The 17566-nt window shown below is 55.8% G+C and overlaps 1 protein-coding gene across 5 annotated transcripts in view; it reads right to left on the bottom strand.

The window, feature by feature from the left end:
- Positions 1-7: 7 nt before the first annotated feature.
- The window catches only part of SNPH (syntaphilin), a 45852-nt gene continuing 28293 nt past the window's right edge, over positions 8-17566 (bottom strand). The window contains exons 3-6 of one of the 5 annotated variants that reach the window (XM_055434571.2): positions 11709-12361; positions 10908-11114; positions 8424-8573; positions 8-5239 (exon numbers count right to left, since the gene is read on the bottom strand). In XM_055434571.2, coding sequence (XP_055290546.1) covers positions 4054-5239; positions 8424-8573; positions 10908-11114; positions 11709-11890 — 1725 coding nt within the window. In that variant the 5' untranslated portion in view covers positions 11891-12361 and the 3' untranslated portion in view covers positions 8-4053. Of the gene's footprint in view, positions 5240-8423; positions 8574-10907; positions 11115-11708; positions 13907-17566 lie in introns of those variants that run through there. The other 4 variants (XM_055434581.2, XM_088843890.1, XM_055434591.2 and 1 more) reach the window with 4 other exon arrangements.

The following is a 17566-nucleotide window of genomic DNA, read 5'->3' as shown; positions in this document are numbered from 1 at the left end:
TATTGGAGTCTCAGCCACTCAACCGGGCTAAGGCAGGGACAGGGCCCACAGGCAGCCATTCTCTGTGCTGATTTAAATGCTCGGCACGTCGGCAGACCGGCTAAACACTTCCTAAAGTTGCAGCTTGGTCCCTTTCAAATTTTTGCCTCTACCAGTGAAACAGTTCCATGTTTTGAGAACACAAATACATTATAATTTTTTTTTTGATAATTCTTTTTCCTTTACTTGTTCTTTGTCACAAACTGTATAGAGTTATAACTCTTCACTGTCTTTTGAATAAAGATTTGATTTTAAATAAAATCCCTTCCTCAAAAGTAATTGAAATTCCAGAATCCTCAGTCCCATGACACACGTGTTGGTTGGCTTTTAACCAGTGGTGAGACCAAGGCCTTTTCTATGCGTTGTCTCTGACAGCATGGCTTGGCTTGGCCAGCGTCACATGCCACCTGTTGGTGTGAGGCTGGGATGACTGGGTGGTGGAGGGGGACAGTGTGGGCTCTGGAAGGAGGCACTAGCTTTAGAGCACCCCCTGCTCAGTGACTTCAGCTGGCTTCTGCATCTGTAGGTGTGAGAATCACTTCAGGGGTGCTGGAGAGGATGGAATGGGTGCACTCTCAGGGCCCAATGGGGCTGACCCCCAGGGAGTGCCAAGTGACCCCCAGGAGGGGTCAGACCCATGGTAGAGCTGAGCCAGCTTGCAGCTCTCAGGTTCCCTCTACCTCAGGAAAGATCTCTGCCCACTCAGCTCTTTTTAGGGTGTGAGTTTTGACTACCATGTGGGCGGAGACATGAGCCCCCTTCATCCCCCTCACTGCCCCAAAAGACACAATATAAAGAAAACAGGCAATGGATCTGGTTGTGTTTTCATGCTTTAATCCAGAGCTGTTCTGCTGTAGGTACAACTCTGTCAGATCAAAAGGACAAAGGAGACAAAAGTGAAGACCCCTCCCCACCTCCCACCCCCTTCCTGTATCCCCTGAATTCTCTGTCAAGGGCATGGCTGAATATAACAGTGCACTATGACTTGTTTGTACTGAACCCTGGGTCACAGAGGAGTCATGAGTTCACGGGGCAGAGGCCGCTCCGTAGGCCTCTACCCCAGAACTTTGTCACTTGCCCCCGCGCTGCCGCTGCCCCCCCAAGGTGCTGCCAGGTACCCCGGTGCTACTGGCGATTGGGAACGGTGTTCATTGAAAACCTAAATTATCCCCTTGGGAGATATTTGGAATAAACTTCACTTGAGGCCAGTTCTCTGAGCAGAGTACTGCCCTGACTCTGATTCCTGCTTGAGCCTGGACCAGAGGAGTAGCAGGGCCAACCCTGGCTTGGACCCCACAACTGAGGGGAAGAAAATTCTGGTAGCGGGGCTCCAAGGGACCAGCAGTTCCAGAAGGTGATTCCTGAGAACAGTGTTGCTCAGGATCTAATCAGCTCCAGCCAGAAGCTGGGGAGAGGGGAGACCCCAGAGATTTCTGCTCTAGAAGCGGAGAGCAGGAGAGAAGGTCACAGCCCAACAGGAGGAGGTATTAAGCAGGAAGGAAAAGGGGGGCCTTGGAGGATGAGCACTCAGCGGGAGGCTCCGGGGCCCTGGCCTTGCCTCCAGCCCCACATTCTGGGCCCTGCAGTCTGGGCTTGGAGCCTGAGCCGGCGGGCCGCTGCCTCTCACTACCGGAGCCGCCCAGGCAGCTCTGCCACTTTTGCATAGATGCGGGATCCCGAACACACACACACACACACACACAGAGGCACGAACTGGAGCCTGGCTGACAAGGTCCCAGCGTCTGTCCTGGGCTTGGGCCGAAGAGTCGCCTCCTCCATTGACAAGAGACAAAACCTGTCGAAGGTCCCACCAGACCCCACAAAAGAGAGGACCCGGAGTGGGCTGGGGCCCCTCTGAGCAGGCAGGCAGGTCTCAGGCCAGAGCAAGAGTAGAGGGTGGCACCAGTTCCTCCCACCTTGTCCACAGACCCGAGTCCACACTCCTCCCGAGGGGCTAGTTCAGAATTAGGGACAGAGTGGACCACGGCCCCGGCCCTGACCACGTCCACCAAATCACAAGACACAGTAGGAAGGCCACAGACAGCGAGACGCAGACAGGAGCAGAGGGGCTACGCAGCTCGACTAGATTCCAGGGGTGAAAAATATATAGATTTTATGTTGTCAAATATAGTCATACCTTTATTTTCTCGGCAAAGCTTTTGACTATTTCTAAGAAGACACTGCGCAGCTCCGTGAGTACACGGCCAGTCTTGGCTTGGCTTTGGATGGGGGTTGCCCACTGCCCCTCCGTGTCATGACCCCAGGGTCCTGTGGGGCAGCCCAGCCCTGCCCCTAGAGTTCAGGCTTGGTTCGGCTAGGGTCAGGGGGAGCTCCACAAAGGATGGCAGGTCTGAGGCCTTGAGTGAGGACGGGGGGCTTCGGAGGCACGGAGCACGTGGCTGAGGGGCTCTCCCCCCCACCTGGTGGCTAGGCTGGCTGCCCACCCCCAGGGCATGCAGGCGTCCCCTGCACCAGCGGAGGGCACAGAGAGGAAGGCCAGAGTCCATGAGTCAGGTGACAGCTGCTGAAACAGCGGGGTGGGCAAGCAACCGTGACGGAACCAGAGTGCCCCCCTAGGCCAGAGGGGTAAGACGCAGGGTCCCACCAATGCTCCTCACCCCTGCTCCAGTGTAGGGCATAACTCTGAAGAGTGGGTGGGGTGAGCAGACAGGTATACGCCCTGAAGAGGAAGAGGAATGGGTTTACTCTGTAAAATAAGAATGTTAATAAAGTGTCAGCAGCTTTGCTGGGGGACCCAGACGTGGACCCAGGGAAGGAGGGGGGCCAGTGAACCTTTCCAGGTTGACTGGGCTTGGACTGGGAGCCCTACTCCACTCCCAGCTAGAAAACATCCTAGGGCACCCTGCTTTGGCCTGGACAGACATCACGGCTTCAGCACCTCATCTTGCCGTTCACCCTGCTGGATATTCCTCCAGAGGCAGACATGTAAGATTTAGGAACCCTCATCCTAGAAAGCAAGCAGCCGCCTCACGGGAGATCCTGGGATGCATGAGAACCAAGCCCCAAAATGAACATAGTGCAAAGCAGAAGTTGGTCCTAAGGTCCCTGGAGAAACTTGGGCAAGCTCCACGGGCTGCAGTGAAACCAGCTGGGGTTGCTGAGCCCAGCCCCGCCTCCCAGGCTGCAGGAACTCGTCTCAGAGGCTGGAGGAGCCCCCTTGAGCTGCCAGCCCCATCTCCTCCTTTTCTGCTGGCAGAGTCTCCAGATGGGAGCTGGGGCTCAGGCCAGTCTGGCTCTTACAGAACGACCTGACACCCTCAGAAATGCCAAGAGGAAGGGAGAGGTGGGGAAGGTCTGAGATGAACAGACAGACAGGGGACCCACACTGCCCTCTGCCACCTCTTCCCCATCACTATCTTTCCTCCAGCCTGTGGCCTGACTGCGCTCCCAAATCCCAAGTGGGGAGCAGTCTGAAGAGGCCGGAGCTCAGCGCAGGCCAAGTGGTTCCAGACCTGCTCTGAATCCCAGTCCCCTGCCTGTACTTTGGGTCACAGCTGCCTCCATCTGAGGAAATAATACTGGCCCAGAAGCCTGGGCTGAGGGCAAGGGGTGGCTTCGGAGACAAGGCCTGGGGTACACAGGGAAACAGACAGGACCTGGTAAGGGGGATAGGGAGGCCAGGCTGACAAGTCAAGGCCAGCCTCCCCTGATCATCACATGGGAGACTTCCTGAGCAGCGGCTGCCCTGTGTGGGGGGCCTGGTGGGCAGGGGGGCTGGGGTGGGGGCTTCACCACTTTCTCTCTCTGCAGTGTGTCTGATCAGTGGGCCTCCCGGCCATCGATCTCTCTTCCCTTCTCTCCTGTTGCAGTTTTTGGGCACCTTCCCCCAACCTTCACTCCCAGCCTCTGACACGGTTATCATCCTGAAAAAGCCACCTCCAAACCCCAAACTAAAGAAATAAGATGATGCCCCAGGGGAAGGTGTGAGAGGGAGGGTGACACCCCTACAATCGGTAGTTGGGCCGTGGGAGCCCCTGCCCAGGCCAGCCCTCCTCAGAGCTGGGAGCTGCCCCCGGTGGTCATGCCACTGGCGCTTGGGCCCTGATGGCTTAGCGAGCGGCAGCTGATCCTGCGGATGGAGTGCAAGGCCACGGTGCAGCAGCCCCGCAGCAGGGAGCTGATGTTGTAAATGGGCTGGCCCTGGCGCCGCTGGGAGCGGCAGAGCCAGGCCACCGTTGGCACAGCGGGCACTACCACGGCCAGCAGATCCACGATATAGTGGCGGCTCCAGTAGCTCTTGGGCTCCTTCTCGGCCATGGCTGCCTCCTCCTCCTCTTCCACGGGGCACGCTACGCTTACTGACGGGCTGGGGTTTGGGTGGGCACCAGGGCAGTGTGGGGTGGGCCCCCAGGTGATAGGCTCTGGGACCTCCAGCTCGTCCCCCACTGTCACCACCACTGCAGAGTTGGGGTCTCTGGGCCCCGGGGGGTGGGGATCCGGCTCCGGGCGCCTGTCCCCTGACTCGGGGACCATCCCGCAGACCTGGGCCTGGGTCACTTTCTCCAGGATGGTGTCCAGATCAGGCTGGGATGGCACGAAGTCTGTCTGGATGGCGCGCTCCTGCATGCAGCTGGCCTGCACGCCGGCCTCCGTGCCGCACAGCAGCTTCTCGTAGGTGTTGCTGGCTGGGAAGCGGGGCCCCAGGCTGAAGGAGCTGTGTAGAGACGAGGGCTCCTCGGGGCCGCAGTCCACCCCTGACGACAGCAGGCTGCTGGCCTCCAACGCCTCCGTCCGGCTCAGGGTGTCATCGTTGGCCACGAAGCCGCTGTCGACCCCATCCTCGGCCGAGGTGCCAGGGTGGTCCCCGGGCGGGCCGCAGACAGCAGGGTCGCTCAGCTTGGTGTAGGTGGAGCTGCGGGTGAGAGAGCGGGCCGGAGAGCCGCCGGCCGACTCAGCTGCCCCGTCCTCCTTGGCCAGGCCATTCTGGGCCACTTCCATGCTGTGCAGCAGCGTCTCCAGCTTCTTGTTCTGGATGTTGATGTCCACGAAGTACTTCTGCAGCCCCTTGTCCTTGTCGATCAGGTTGTTCTTGACGGTGTCGATGACCTGCTTGAGCTGCTTGATCTCCTTGCGGGCCTCCTTCAGGGCCAGCTGGGCCTCCACGCGGTGGCACTCCTCCTCAATCCAGTCCTCCTGCATGCGCGACAGCTGCGTCTTCAGGTCATCAATCTCTGTGTCTCTGTGAGCGGACAAGACACCCGTGCTCATCACCTGGCCGGGCACTCCACTAAGGACAGGCAAGGAGGGGGCTCTCCCCAAGGACAAAAAGCACTAACAACAAGGGAACGACTCGATGCCTCCTTCCTCATCCTCTTTATTCCACCGGGGAAGCAGTGGGGGTGGGAGAGGGGTGACGGGTCAGGACAGAGGAGACTCCTCCTTGGGGACAAGAAGCCACCATCGCATTCCCACCCTCTAGAGCCGAAATGCGGACGACTGTCCATTTGGACAACCACTACCCAAAAAAGAGAGTCGATAATGAAGACCTCAGTTTAAAAATGCAATTGCTATAAAAACTTAATGCATCCATTTAAAACTCTTAACATAAAACCACAAAAACGAAACCTAAAATCTCTGCTCTGCCCAGAGGGATGTGGCTTCCTACAAAAGCCGGTGGTGGAAATTTTCAGTGGTGGGTTATTTGGCCAGAGACTGCGGGGAGAGGGTGACAAACCACTTTGTTTTTATGAGAGAAATTACTGCCGTGAATGTAGTTGATAATGTTACATTTTCCCTCCAGGGGAGGGGTGAGAAGTGGTGGATGAGTCCAAAGAGAGTGATGAGAACAGAGTGGCTGTCTTATCTGTGCTAGATGTGTCCTTCTTGTAAGTACTGTGGAGACGAGAGGCCCAGAAGATTGCTGAAAAAGGCACAGAGCTACTCCCAAGAGAAGAGGCAAGAGCAGGCAACATAGACTGTCAGAAGAGTCTTGGCCAGAAACTCTCAGGCTTTTAAAATCCCGGAGGCTTAGATGAATCTGGGGGGCAGTGCAGGGGAGGGGGGTGAAGTAGGAAATGATGCCATCTAGTCCAGAGGTAAAGCCAGGGTGAAACTCATCAGGATGGGCCAAAAGCAGTAAGAAAGGAGGAAAATCTTTCATGGAACTGAACTCGGCCTGCATACACCCACTCAGCCCAAACCCTCCATTCACATAAATAAAATCCAAATGCATGTCCGTCACTTTGGGGTTTATAAGGCCAGCAGGGTGACCAACCCAGATCCAGCATCATGCTCTTTTCAAAGGCAGATTAGAAATTCAGGAAATGGGCCCAGGAATCTCACTCCACAAAATACTGAAAGGCATGGGCCTGGGGGGCTGCAGGGGCCACAAGATCAGCAATGGCATCAACTGGAAGGGGACAGAGGGGAAGGGCTGCCCAGTGGGGCACAGCTTGGAGATGCAGGTGGGGTGGCAGTGGGGACCTGGAGGGGCTCAGCGTCCACAGGTGCGGAGGAGACTGTCCACTCCTCCTGCCTCGGGGTGGAGGGCTCACTCTAGGGAAATCCTGCTCACTGACGCTGAGCCCTGGGAGGAAGGGTGAGTTTGGAAGAAGGGACTGGGCGTGGTCAGCTGGGCTGGGCCCATCTCTCCTTGGAGCTGGCAGGACCCCAGAGCTGCAGCTTCCCAGTCCTGTCTCGGTCTCAGGTGGGCTGCAGGATGTTATATTTGCACTGGGTCTTGAAGGATAAGTTTGCCAAGGAAGTGAGTAGGGGGGAAAGGGTGTCTTGGAAGTGGGGATACAGTGTATGAAGGCACAGCGTGTAAAGCCATCTTTGAGGAGCAGGCAGGCTGCTGCAGGAATGAGAGCATCACTGTTCGCAGCGTGTGTGGAGGGCGACAAGACAGCAAGTAGAGAATGGCCAAGTTGCTGCACAGGTCATGGGTGGAGAGGCCAGGGAGCCGAGGTGCAGGCACATCCACAGCGGGGCATCCTGCCCAAACCACACAGGGCAGGTGGCCTGCTCTGAGCCGCAGGGCAGTCCTGGAGAGGCAGCAGGGAAACGGGCTGTGTGCTCCCTGAGGACATCAGTGCAAATGGCCAAGCAGACCCAGGGCATCACTGAGAAGAAAATGGGAACTAGAAATTCTGGCTCTGCAGACAAGGAGGCCCACAGAATGCCACCTGTGACCTCCTCAAGTTCCAAACCACAGCAAATGCAGACTGAATGGGCTACCTGGCAGAGCTCTGGTCAAGAAAGATGTGGTCTTACTTTCAGTTCAGTTCAGTCGCTCAGTCGTGTCCGACTCTTTGCGACCCCATGAATCACAGCACGCCAGGCCTCCCTGTCCATCACCAACTCCCGGAGTTCACTTAAACTCATGGCCATCGAGTCAGTGATGCCATCCAGCCATCTCATTCTCTGTCGTCCCCGTCTCCTCCCGCCCCCAATCCCTCCCAGCATCAGAGTCTTTTCCAGTGATTACTTACATATAATAGACACAGTCACAGAGGGAGAAAGATTGGTGGCTGCCAAGGATGGGGTTCTTGGGGAGAAACGGGGGCATGATTGCTACTGGGAACAGGGTTTCTTTCTGGAGCGATGAAAACATTCTAGAATTAGATACGCTTGAAGGTTGCACCATTCTTGAATATACTAAAAACCACTGAATTGTTTACTTTAGATAAGTGAATTGTATAGTATGTAATTATATCTCAGTAAAATTGTTATATTAAAAAAAGAAAAGATGAAGGAAAGTGTAGTCATGGTGCCCTGACTCCCGGTGCCCTGCACGGCACCTTGTCCAGCTCACAGTTAGCTGTGTATCTGAATCCACACAGTTTGGAGAAGACGGGCAGATGATGCAGAGGTCAGAGGGCAGCCCTGAAGCTTCCATCATAAAGATGAAGCCGCCAGCCTGGAAAGGTGAAGACTGGGAGCCTGGAGAATGAGCTCAGACAGGCTCGCGGGGTCTCCTGGGAGACCCTTGGGCTGGGTGGGCACTCAGAGAAAGGTTTCTCACATGGATGAGGAAGAAGGCCCCTGGGCCTGAACGGTGGGTCAGGAGCCCCTGGTGACCCCCTGGGAGGAGGCCAAGGAGAGTTAACAGGTTGTTTCTCCCCATTCAAGGGCAGGTCAGTCAGAAAGAATGCCCTGGGCTCCTACTTCCCAGGTAGAAAGGAGCCAGGGCATGAGAAGTGGTCAAAAGGGGCTGCCAGGCTCCGACCGACAGAGCACTGTCCTGGAGTGAGAGGGGAGGCGGGGAGGCCAGGGAAACTGCCTTCGGCCTGGCCCTAAGCAGCCACCGGAAGCTTCAAGGAGCAGCTGAGGGAGGGAAGGGACGGGTGGGGTTTTGCGGGAGAGAGGAACCCCCAGCCACTCCTTCCTCCCAGAGATGCCGCGGGCCCTGGCCTCCCGCTCACCGGTCCTGGAGCCGGTCCTGCGTGTCCTTCAGCCGGGCCTTCAGGTGCCGGATGCACACCTCCTTCTGCTGCAGGGGCGTCAAGTACTGCTCCGGGGTCGGGGGCTTGATGCCATGGTTGTCACTGCACAGCGTGTACTTCATGGAGCGCCTGCCAGGGGGCGCTCGTCAGTGGGGAGGGGCCTGGCATACGCTGTGCCTCCAGGAGCGAGGGAGCCCCGTCTGCCCAATCTGGTGCCCCTCCCACTCACCCTGGAGCCCCGCCCACCCATCCTGGTGCCCCGCCCACTCACCCTGGAGCCCCGCCCACCGATCCTGGTGCCCCACTCCCCATCCTGGTGCCCGGCTCCCCCACCCTCTGCCTTCAGCACCTTGCAGGCCAGGCCTCCCCCTGTGCCCCTGTGGGCACGAGAACACCCGGCCCTTCTGGAAGATGGGTTTTATTAAGGTTCTTCTGAGGGAAGAGCATAGCGTCAAGGTGGGGAGGTCAGGGCTCCTCTAGCTCAGGGTGGGGAGATACGTCATAGAGCATGTGGACAAGCCTGGTACCACCCAGGGTAGTGCCATTTCTGTCAACCCAATCCCAGCGCTGCAGCCCAGGGCTCAGTCTCCCATCCCAGAGAAGGAGGCTGAGGCAGGGAGAAGCCTCCCTCTCCATGTAATTATCCTGGGGCCTGCCTGGTGGGCAAGGACTTATCTGTTGTATATGTGAGTGACTCGGTGTGGAAATCTAATAACTGTACTGCATGAACTGTATGAGCTGGCTCTGTGTCGTCGTCATCACCATCCCTAAACGTCCATTCTGTGTAAGGCAGGTACCAAAGTGGTAGCCTGTCCTTTCCCTGGCATAAGGTGGGTGACAGTTAATATAAAATTAATAGTGTGTAAGTTTTCTTACTATTCTACACGGTGCTTTCAGAGGATCACATTACCCTACAGTATGCCTTTCTCTTATAAGTGGAGAAACTGCGTATCAGTCTGTCTTCACTGTTAGTGGTTTTTAGAAAAATGTAACAACGTTTCTCGTACCATATTATGAATGTGACTGTAATACTGTATGCCATAAAATTTTTATAACGATTCATTCATTAGATAGGCTAGGCTACCGTGAAGCAGTCGTACTGCTGCTTCTTTGTTATCAATGTGTATTGTTATCAGTACATGCATCATTACACCTGTAAGTAAATATGAATTTCTTTTTCACATGATCTTTTCATTTTTGATGTCTAGTCTTAGTGATACACATGATCCCTACAGCGTTTTGTGTCATATAAGACTATACTGATGTACTGACAGATGATTCATCTTAGAAACAATGTAAACATACCGTGTCAATAAATACAGTGCTGTAAGCATATTTTCTTGTGCTTATAATTTTTGTTTTTGTTTTCTCTAGTTTACTGTATTGTAAGCATATTGCTGATAGTACATTTAACACACCAAATATGTGCCAATCAACTGATTAAGTTATGAAGGCTTCTGTTCAACAGTAGGCAGTTATGTTTTGGGGCAGCCAAACGGTATATGTGGATTTTCAACTGCACAGGGGGTCAGTGACTCAACCCCCTTGTTGGACCAGGGTCAACTATTCTAGGACACCGGCTCATGAACACGTTCACACAAATGCAGGCAGATCCTTCCTATCTGCACATGCCCACTCATGCTCTAGAGGCACATGTGAGCCCAGATGTGCTATGAGCATCGACGTGTTCAGAGCTGTACCCTGAGGTGGAGGCAGGCTGGACATGTAGCATTCCCAGCAGCCACACTCCCCTGCATGGGGTGGTGTGGACGTGCATGTGTGGTGAGCACACCCAGGTCCCACCAGCGCCAAGGAGGAGAAATTCCCACCCAGAGGAGGTGGGAGGGCCTAGGCTTTCACCCAGGGGTGGGGAGCACCCTAATCCCACCAGCAGACCACGGCCTGGCCTCCTCAAGTCACAGCTTCCTGCCTTCTCCCCGACAGAACTCCCATTTTGCTTGGGTGGCCCTCCACTGGGAACCACTAACCCTCCCTGCAGCCGGTCAGTCACACCTGGCACCCACCAGCACGGTGTAGACAAAATTTACTGGGGAACGTCCTGTCTCAGAAAACATGAGCCTGGAGTACAGGAGAGGGAGGGTTGGCCTTCTGCCTTCTTCTTCCCTGGACGTGGACCTGATGCCTGAAGGTCAGGGCCAGCTGCACACCAAGGATGGTGGAGGTGAGGTCCTCAACACTTTAGGAAGTCACCCACCTATGGCCCCTTGTTCTGAAAGCATCACCCCTAGTTTGTCGCAGCCACTGCCTTTGGTTACGTGCAGCTGGGTATGATCATATCCATCTCACAGATGGGAAACTGAGGCTCAGAGAGAAGAGACCTGCTCAAGGTCACACAGCCAGGGAGCGTGCTCGAGTTGGGGATGGTTAGAACACCCACACCCCCCAGGCCCCAAGGCGTTCAGGTTCCCCACTGGCTGGGAGGCAGGGGTGGGGGCCGGTTACCTGGGCGTGGGGCTGCTGTCGCTGCCCTTGCAGGAGCCCGAGTTGCTGCTGCTGCTGAGAGAAGAGGTGCCATAGGCATCCCGCACACTCACGGGTGGAGAGGTGCGCCTGGAGGCAGGGAGAAGAGGCAGGTGCTCATTCTGGCTGGTGGGCAGCTGCGGACACTGGGCAAACACCGCCAGGCCGCTGCGGCCCAGAGGGCCCCCACTTTGGGGTCACCGCCGGGGAGAGAAGCAGAGGGGAGGGTGGGGGGACAGAACACACAGGGGTGACAGAACAGACAGTGCAAATCAAGATGGAAAACCAGGAGGAGGCAGGTCCTCCTGGCTCCCCAGGACAGAGGCGGAGGCTGAGCAGGGCTATGGGCCAAGGGTGGGGCCCAGCTACCCCTACCGAGGGTCCTCAACGTCCAGGGTCCCCCAAGCCCAGAGGGAAAGGGCCCTGTGTGAATTGAGACGGAGGTGGAGAGGAAGTGGGCAGGCAGGCGTAGGGGCAGGAGGAGGGGCATACAGGGAGGCCGGGTGAGCCCGGGTGGAAGACTACATGCTGTCTTTGTGAGGATGGAACTACAATATTAATGATGGGAAGGATCCAGTGGTTTAAGTCTTCAGAGAACTTTTCTATCCATGGTGTCATCTGAGCCCTTAAATAGTTCCTGAGGCAAGTGTCAGCAAGCCCATTTTAAAGACGGGAAAAATGGGGGCAATGACTTGCTCCAATACAAGCAGGTGGTGGAGTGGAGGCAGAGACCCCCTCCCCCGACTTTCAGAGGCCAAGGCTCCAGGCAAGGGGGAGACTCACCTGCGGGATCCACCAGAGGCCCGTCTACTGCCTGGCAGGGACATGGCCATGAGGCTGCGGGTCCGGGTGAGGGGCGGGATGGGCGGTGTCCCCGGGGCTGAGGAGAGAGGGCGGGTTGGGGGGGCCGTGGGGAGGGCCGGGCCCGGCCACGTCATCCTCTCGCTGGGGCCGCTGCCCGGCATGGCTTCTCCTCTCACCCTTCAGCAGGACACCCGGGACCAGGTGGGGGGCTGGCAGGCCAGGCTCTGCTCACAACTGCCTCCACCAGTGAATTTAGCAGGTTCCCACCACCCGACTTAAAATCACGATCGTCAGAGCCTCAGGACAGCCAGAAATCATCAGTCCAGCCCCGTGTCCTCAGATGAGTGGATGGTGCCCCAGAAGAGTGAAGGCCTCCCCCCCAGGTCACACTGACACTGGGGCAGGGCCTCCTGGTTGGCTCAGCCCAGCACTGAGTCCGGCTGTGAGCCAGGGTCCCCGGACCCCTGACTCTCAGACCCCCACCCCTGTGCTGGTCAATCCACGCTCCTCCTTGGAGGGGACTGCAGGCTGGAGGACTCCTGGAGCATCACCAGGAAGCCCAGATTAGGCTGGGCTAGTCTCGACGTCACCTTCCCAGGGTGCCTGTTGGTGCGAGGCTCAGGGCTTCCCGTCTATAGGGGAGACAAGACAGACCAACACACCAGTACACGTGGAGAAAGACATATGGATACACATGAACGTGAAAAGGTACCGCGTCCCTGCCATTCTGAGGTGTGCCGCGCAGGGCTCAGAGAACATGCTCGAGGGCCTGTCCACATGCAGGACATGCAGCCCCGGCCCGCCCACCCCCACTGCCCACATGCTACAGGCAGGCATTCCTGTGCCCATCCATGCAAATGCACATGCTCATTTTGGGATGCACGAGGAACTCAGGGCACAGGCTCAAAGCAAATGAGGAAGGAGACAGATGGGAGAAGAAGACACACCCCCACCCGTTCAGAGCATCATTGTAGGCTGGACCCAGTAGGAAGGGACCACGCCTGTGGAGATCCATCCCCAGCCCTCTTGTCAAGGGGGTAGAAAGACTCAGACCTGGGCTCCTGCCTCGGGATCCCTAGGGCCCTTTCCTGGGTAGGGGCTTGGGTTCCGAGGGCAGCTCTACAGAGGTTTAAGGGAGGGAGAGGCCCCATGCTGGGCTGGTGTTGGCTGTTGTGGGAGGAGGCCTGCGCTGGGCTTCAGCCCAGAGCTCCTGAAGGCCGGGGCAGGGAATGGGCCTGGACTCTTTGCAGCCAACATGCTAGTTCTGTGCCAGCTCCAGAGACCCTAGTCCCCTCCTTCCACACTCAGAGCAGGGACTAAGGACAGTCGCCTGGGTTATGGGACTCGGCCAAGGACACCGTGCACTGGACCTTCCTCCATGCTGGGAGAGAAGCGGTTGCCAAGCCCTACTCCACGCCAAGACCCCGTGCCAACCATGTTACGTACATTACGCCATCGACTCCTCCCACCAACCCTATGAGGAAGTGCTGTGATTAGTCCGTTTACAGATGAGGAATCCAAGCGGGAAGGGACTGCCTGAGTCCCTGCCCCAGTGTGGCAGGGCCAACACCTGAGCCAGGCCAACACCAGATGCTGAAGGGCTGGATAATGAAGTCCGGATCCCCTGCCCAGGGCACCACCCCTTCCCACGTCAGGGCCTCTGAGGATCCCGGCCACCCTGGCCAGTGGCGAGGCTGCCTCCTGAGCAGACAAAGGTGCTGCTCAGGTGGCCTGTTTCCTGGCTGGGACACAGACACGGTCTGTTTCCTGGAGGGCCTGGACACAGCCAGCATTGTCTGCCCAGAGGTGTCAGGTGCCAGGTACAGGAGCCGCCGGCACCCCACCTGTTATCTGAGCTGCTCGACCTGGCTTGGCAATGCATCCCACCCACCATGCCCCAACCACCCAGGCAGGGCCTCCTGGAACTGCAGGGCTGGCCCTCAGAGGAGGAACCGTGGGACAGGGGCTGGGGGGACAAGGGTGCTCCTCCATACTTGCCAGGAAGGCCACCAATGTCTTAACACCGCCTAGGCACAGGAGGGCCTCAACCAGGAGCGTGGGGGAGGGGCTGATTGTCCTTACGGGTGGACAAGGGCTTCAAGGATCACCTGTCTTTTTTTTTTTAATTGGAGGATAATGGCTTTACAATATTGGGTTGGTTTTTGCCATAGAGCAAAGTGAATCAGCTATATGCACACATATAATCCCCTCCCGTTTGAGCCTCCCTCCCACCCCCCCACCCCTCATTCTACCCCTCTAGATTGTCACAGAGCACGGAGCTGAGCTCCTTGTGCTATACGGCAGCTTCCCACTAGCTGTCTATCTTATGGAAATGTATATATGTCAATGCTATGCTCCAATTCACCTCCCCCTTGATCATCTGTCATTGACGGAACTCTTCTGCCTGTTACCAGGTGACCATGCTGAGTGCTATTATGTGCCTTGGCCCATTATTCCAAATAAAAATCCTTCGAGGCAGGATCTGTTATCACATTTGGGTCCAAGGTCACACAACTGCCTGTCCAATAGACCCTGGCCTCTAGTCCCAATCAGCCTGGCTTCACCGGCCATCCTCCCACCATCACTTCTGGCTTTTGGGAGGATGCTGTGCCTTCAGGAGGACCTTCAGCAGAGGCAGGACTCACAGCTGAGGCCAGGCCTCGCTATTCCAACCTAGCTCTGATGAGTGTTGCTAAGGAGCTCGCAAAGCCTGGGTGGAGCTCTAGGCTCCAGTCCTGGGAGGCAGGCATCAGGCCTGCTTTGCCTTGGAGCTGCGTGTGGCCTTGTACAATGAGGGCTTTGTCTCCATTTCTACCTTGTTTGGCAACCAACCCCACACCTCCCTCCTCTCTTGTTCCCTCTTCCTTCCTCTCTGGCCTAGGGAAGCGGGGCGGGGCAAGGGGATGGCATTTGCACCTGGATGGAGCCGACAGTCTCCTGGGAGGCCAAAGACAGCCATTCATCTGGGACAGAGGTGGAAGTGGCATTTCCCCTGCTGGGTTGAGACCTTGCAGGCTGGAGTCCCTCTGGGAGGGCAGAAGATACCCAGGCCCAAAGGGAGTCACCTCCCCAGGATCTAGCCCAGAAGTGTTGGTGAGCACCCTGTGCTCTCTCAAGTCCTCCCTCCCCTCTGAGCCCCAGAGAGGAGGTTAAGTTGCCATGGCGTTTGTTGCCATGCCAACTGCTTGGCCTGGAGTCCCACAGGCCTGTCCCCAGGTGGCCATTGGAATGGAAGGTGGAAAGGAAACCCCTAAACGTGGGGAGCTGGGCTGACAGTCACCCATCACCTCCACCCCAGGGTAAACCCAGCCCCATTTCCCCATCCTGCCCACACCTTGGCAACCCTGTTGGAGCCACCCCTTTCATCAGTCCCTCATACACCCAACAACAGGAGCTTGGGAGATGGAAAGAGTCAGAAATAGTCTAAGAGATCTGGGCTCAAATCCCAGCTCTGTCATCCTCTAGCTGCCTGCCCTGGCCAAGTCATGCCACTTCTCTGAGCCTCAGCTTCATCATCTGTAGGTATAACAGAAAGCTCCTCGTATGGTTACTGTGAGGATGAGATGGGATAATTCATGCATGGAGGCTTAGCCCAGTGCCCACCATACAATGAACACACAAAAATGGGAACTGCCAGGATTTGGGTAGTAGGTAACTGCAATGCAATGTGAGCTTTGAAAGAGAAAGATTCAAGGCATAATAGTGGCTTCAGGAAGGTCAGGGAAAGCGTCTTCAAAAGGAAATTTACACTGGGCCTTAAGGGGTTAACAGGGGTTCACCAGGCAGAGAAAGTGCATGGGAAGGGTGGAGAAGCCTGGGTAAAGGCAGTGAGTAGTTCAATAGAATAGCATGGCTGCTTGGGGAATCTAAGGGGCCTAGTGGAGGCAGGGGCACAGTGGGAGTGAGTCTGCAGAAGGAGGTGGGGCCAGACCACACAGCGCCATGAAAGCCAGAATCTTGTCCTGTGGGCAACAGGGAGCCGTGGAAGGGCTTTAAAATGGGGATGGACATGATCAGATTTGCATTTTAGAAAGCCCTGCATAGGGGACCTTTGTGGACCATAGCTGGAAAGGAAGAAGAATAGAGGCAGAGAGACCAGTTAGGAGGTTATCAAAAACTTAGAAGGGCCTGGTTTGGGGCATGGGCTTCCCAGGTGGCGCTAGTGGTAAAGAACCTGCCTGTCAACACAGGAGACATAAGAGATGTGGGTTCAACTTCTGGGTTGGGAAGACCCCTGGAGGAGGGCATGGCAACCCACTCCAGTATTCTTGCCTGGAGAATCCAATGGACAGAGGAGCCTGGCGGGTTATAGTCCATAGGGTTGCAAAGAGTCAGACACGATTTAGCGTGAGTGAATGCAGGGCAGCCCAGGAACAGTGGAGAAAAGGGCATGGGATCTCCTGGAAATTCATCAAATGCCCCCAGTTAAGTAAAACTTAGGGCATAACTCATTTTTTTTTCTTTTTAGGTAAGAATTGGATTTATTTAGAGAGAAACACACTCCATAGACAGAGTGTGGGCCATCTCAGAAGGAGAGAACAGCCTAGGGCAAAACTCTTGACCGTGGTATTCAAGGCCCTCTCGTCTCTACCCTTTCAGCCAGCGCTCAGCTGCTTTCTGACCCCCAAGGAAAGCCCTGTTTGTTGCTCCCATGTCTTTGCACAGGCTGTTTGCCCAGCCAACAGCACCTGCCCTGCCTTGTCCTCAAGCGTACGTTGCACTTTGTGTTAGGGGCTGCCCTGCAGGTCTTTCCTCTTGGGACTTCACCGGTCACTTACTCTCTTGACCATTTAGCATGCCATGGCTTAGGTTGAAACTCAGGGAACACCACCCTCTGGGGAACTTCATAAAAATAAACACAATCAACACACAACTGTTAGTAACACAATGGGTTAAACAGGCACATATGATAGACCAAGTGGTTGGATTAGATGGTCTCCAAGACAGTTCTGGATCCAACATTCTCTGATTCTAGGACTTCGAATGAAATGATAGAGTCCTAATTGATGCTTTCTTCCCTTTCAATGACTAGAACCCCTGGGTTTCAGTTTCTCCATCTGTAAAATTAGGAAGCTGCATTCTTCAAAGTGAGACATGATGGCATTTTACTCAATCAGCGAGTCACGGGGGAGAAACCAGGCACTTGGGTTAATCTAATATGCTAGCTAAGTGAAAGTCCCTGTTCATACCATAAATTATCCCCCCCCACCAAAGAATTAGCCATCAATAAAAGAAGAAAGCTATCCAAAAATCCAAGGGAACAGAACAATCTGTGTCTGATGACTCAAGCCTCTCACAGCTGTGGAAAGCAAAGCAATGCAACCTACAGACCAGAACTTGGGCAAAATCCTCTCTCTGCCAAGAATACACCAGAAGGCAGAACATTCCACCTGTCAAACTGCAGAGTGCCTGGTGTTCTAGAACGCTAATGCAGAGAGAAGCGGCAGGTGGAAGACGGGCCTGGGCGTGTTCCAGCCACCCTTTCTGGATCTCCAGGTTAGTGCTTGGAGTGCTGCTCATGGCTGAGGGCTTTGGTAAACTTCCCCCGGCTTCAAAACCTCATCACCCACCATGCTTCTCCACAATGTCAGCAAAAGCCAGGATCTTTCCTCCTGGACACGGAAAGGGAGGCAGTGGCAGCACGTTTCCAGCTTGCTCCTTGTTTCCTACACAGGCTGCCCACAGAGCTGGAGCCACAGATGCAGCCACTGGACTCTTTCTCACTGTGGCGACACCAGCACAGCACAGGGCAGACTCACAACTTGGCCACATGCTGCGAAGGCTCTCAAGGCAACCAGGATGGGTGTAGGGGCGGAGGCGTCTGCTCTGCTGGGTAG

This window comes from Moschus berezovskii, chromosome 15 (genome assembly GCF_049115385.1).
Source record: "Moschus berezovskii isolate FMDL1 chromosome 15, NW_MosBer_1.0, whole genome shotgun sequence".
Taxonomy (NCBI): Eukaryota; Metazoa; Chordata; class Mammalia; order Artiodactyla; family Moschidae; genus Moschus; species Moschus berezovskii.
This window is presented reverse-complemented; position numbering and strand designations above follow the sequence as displayed.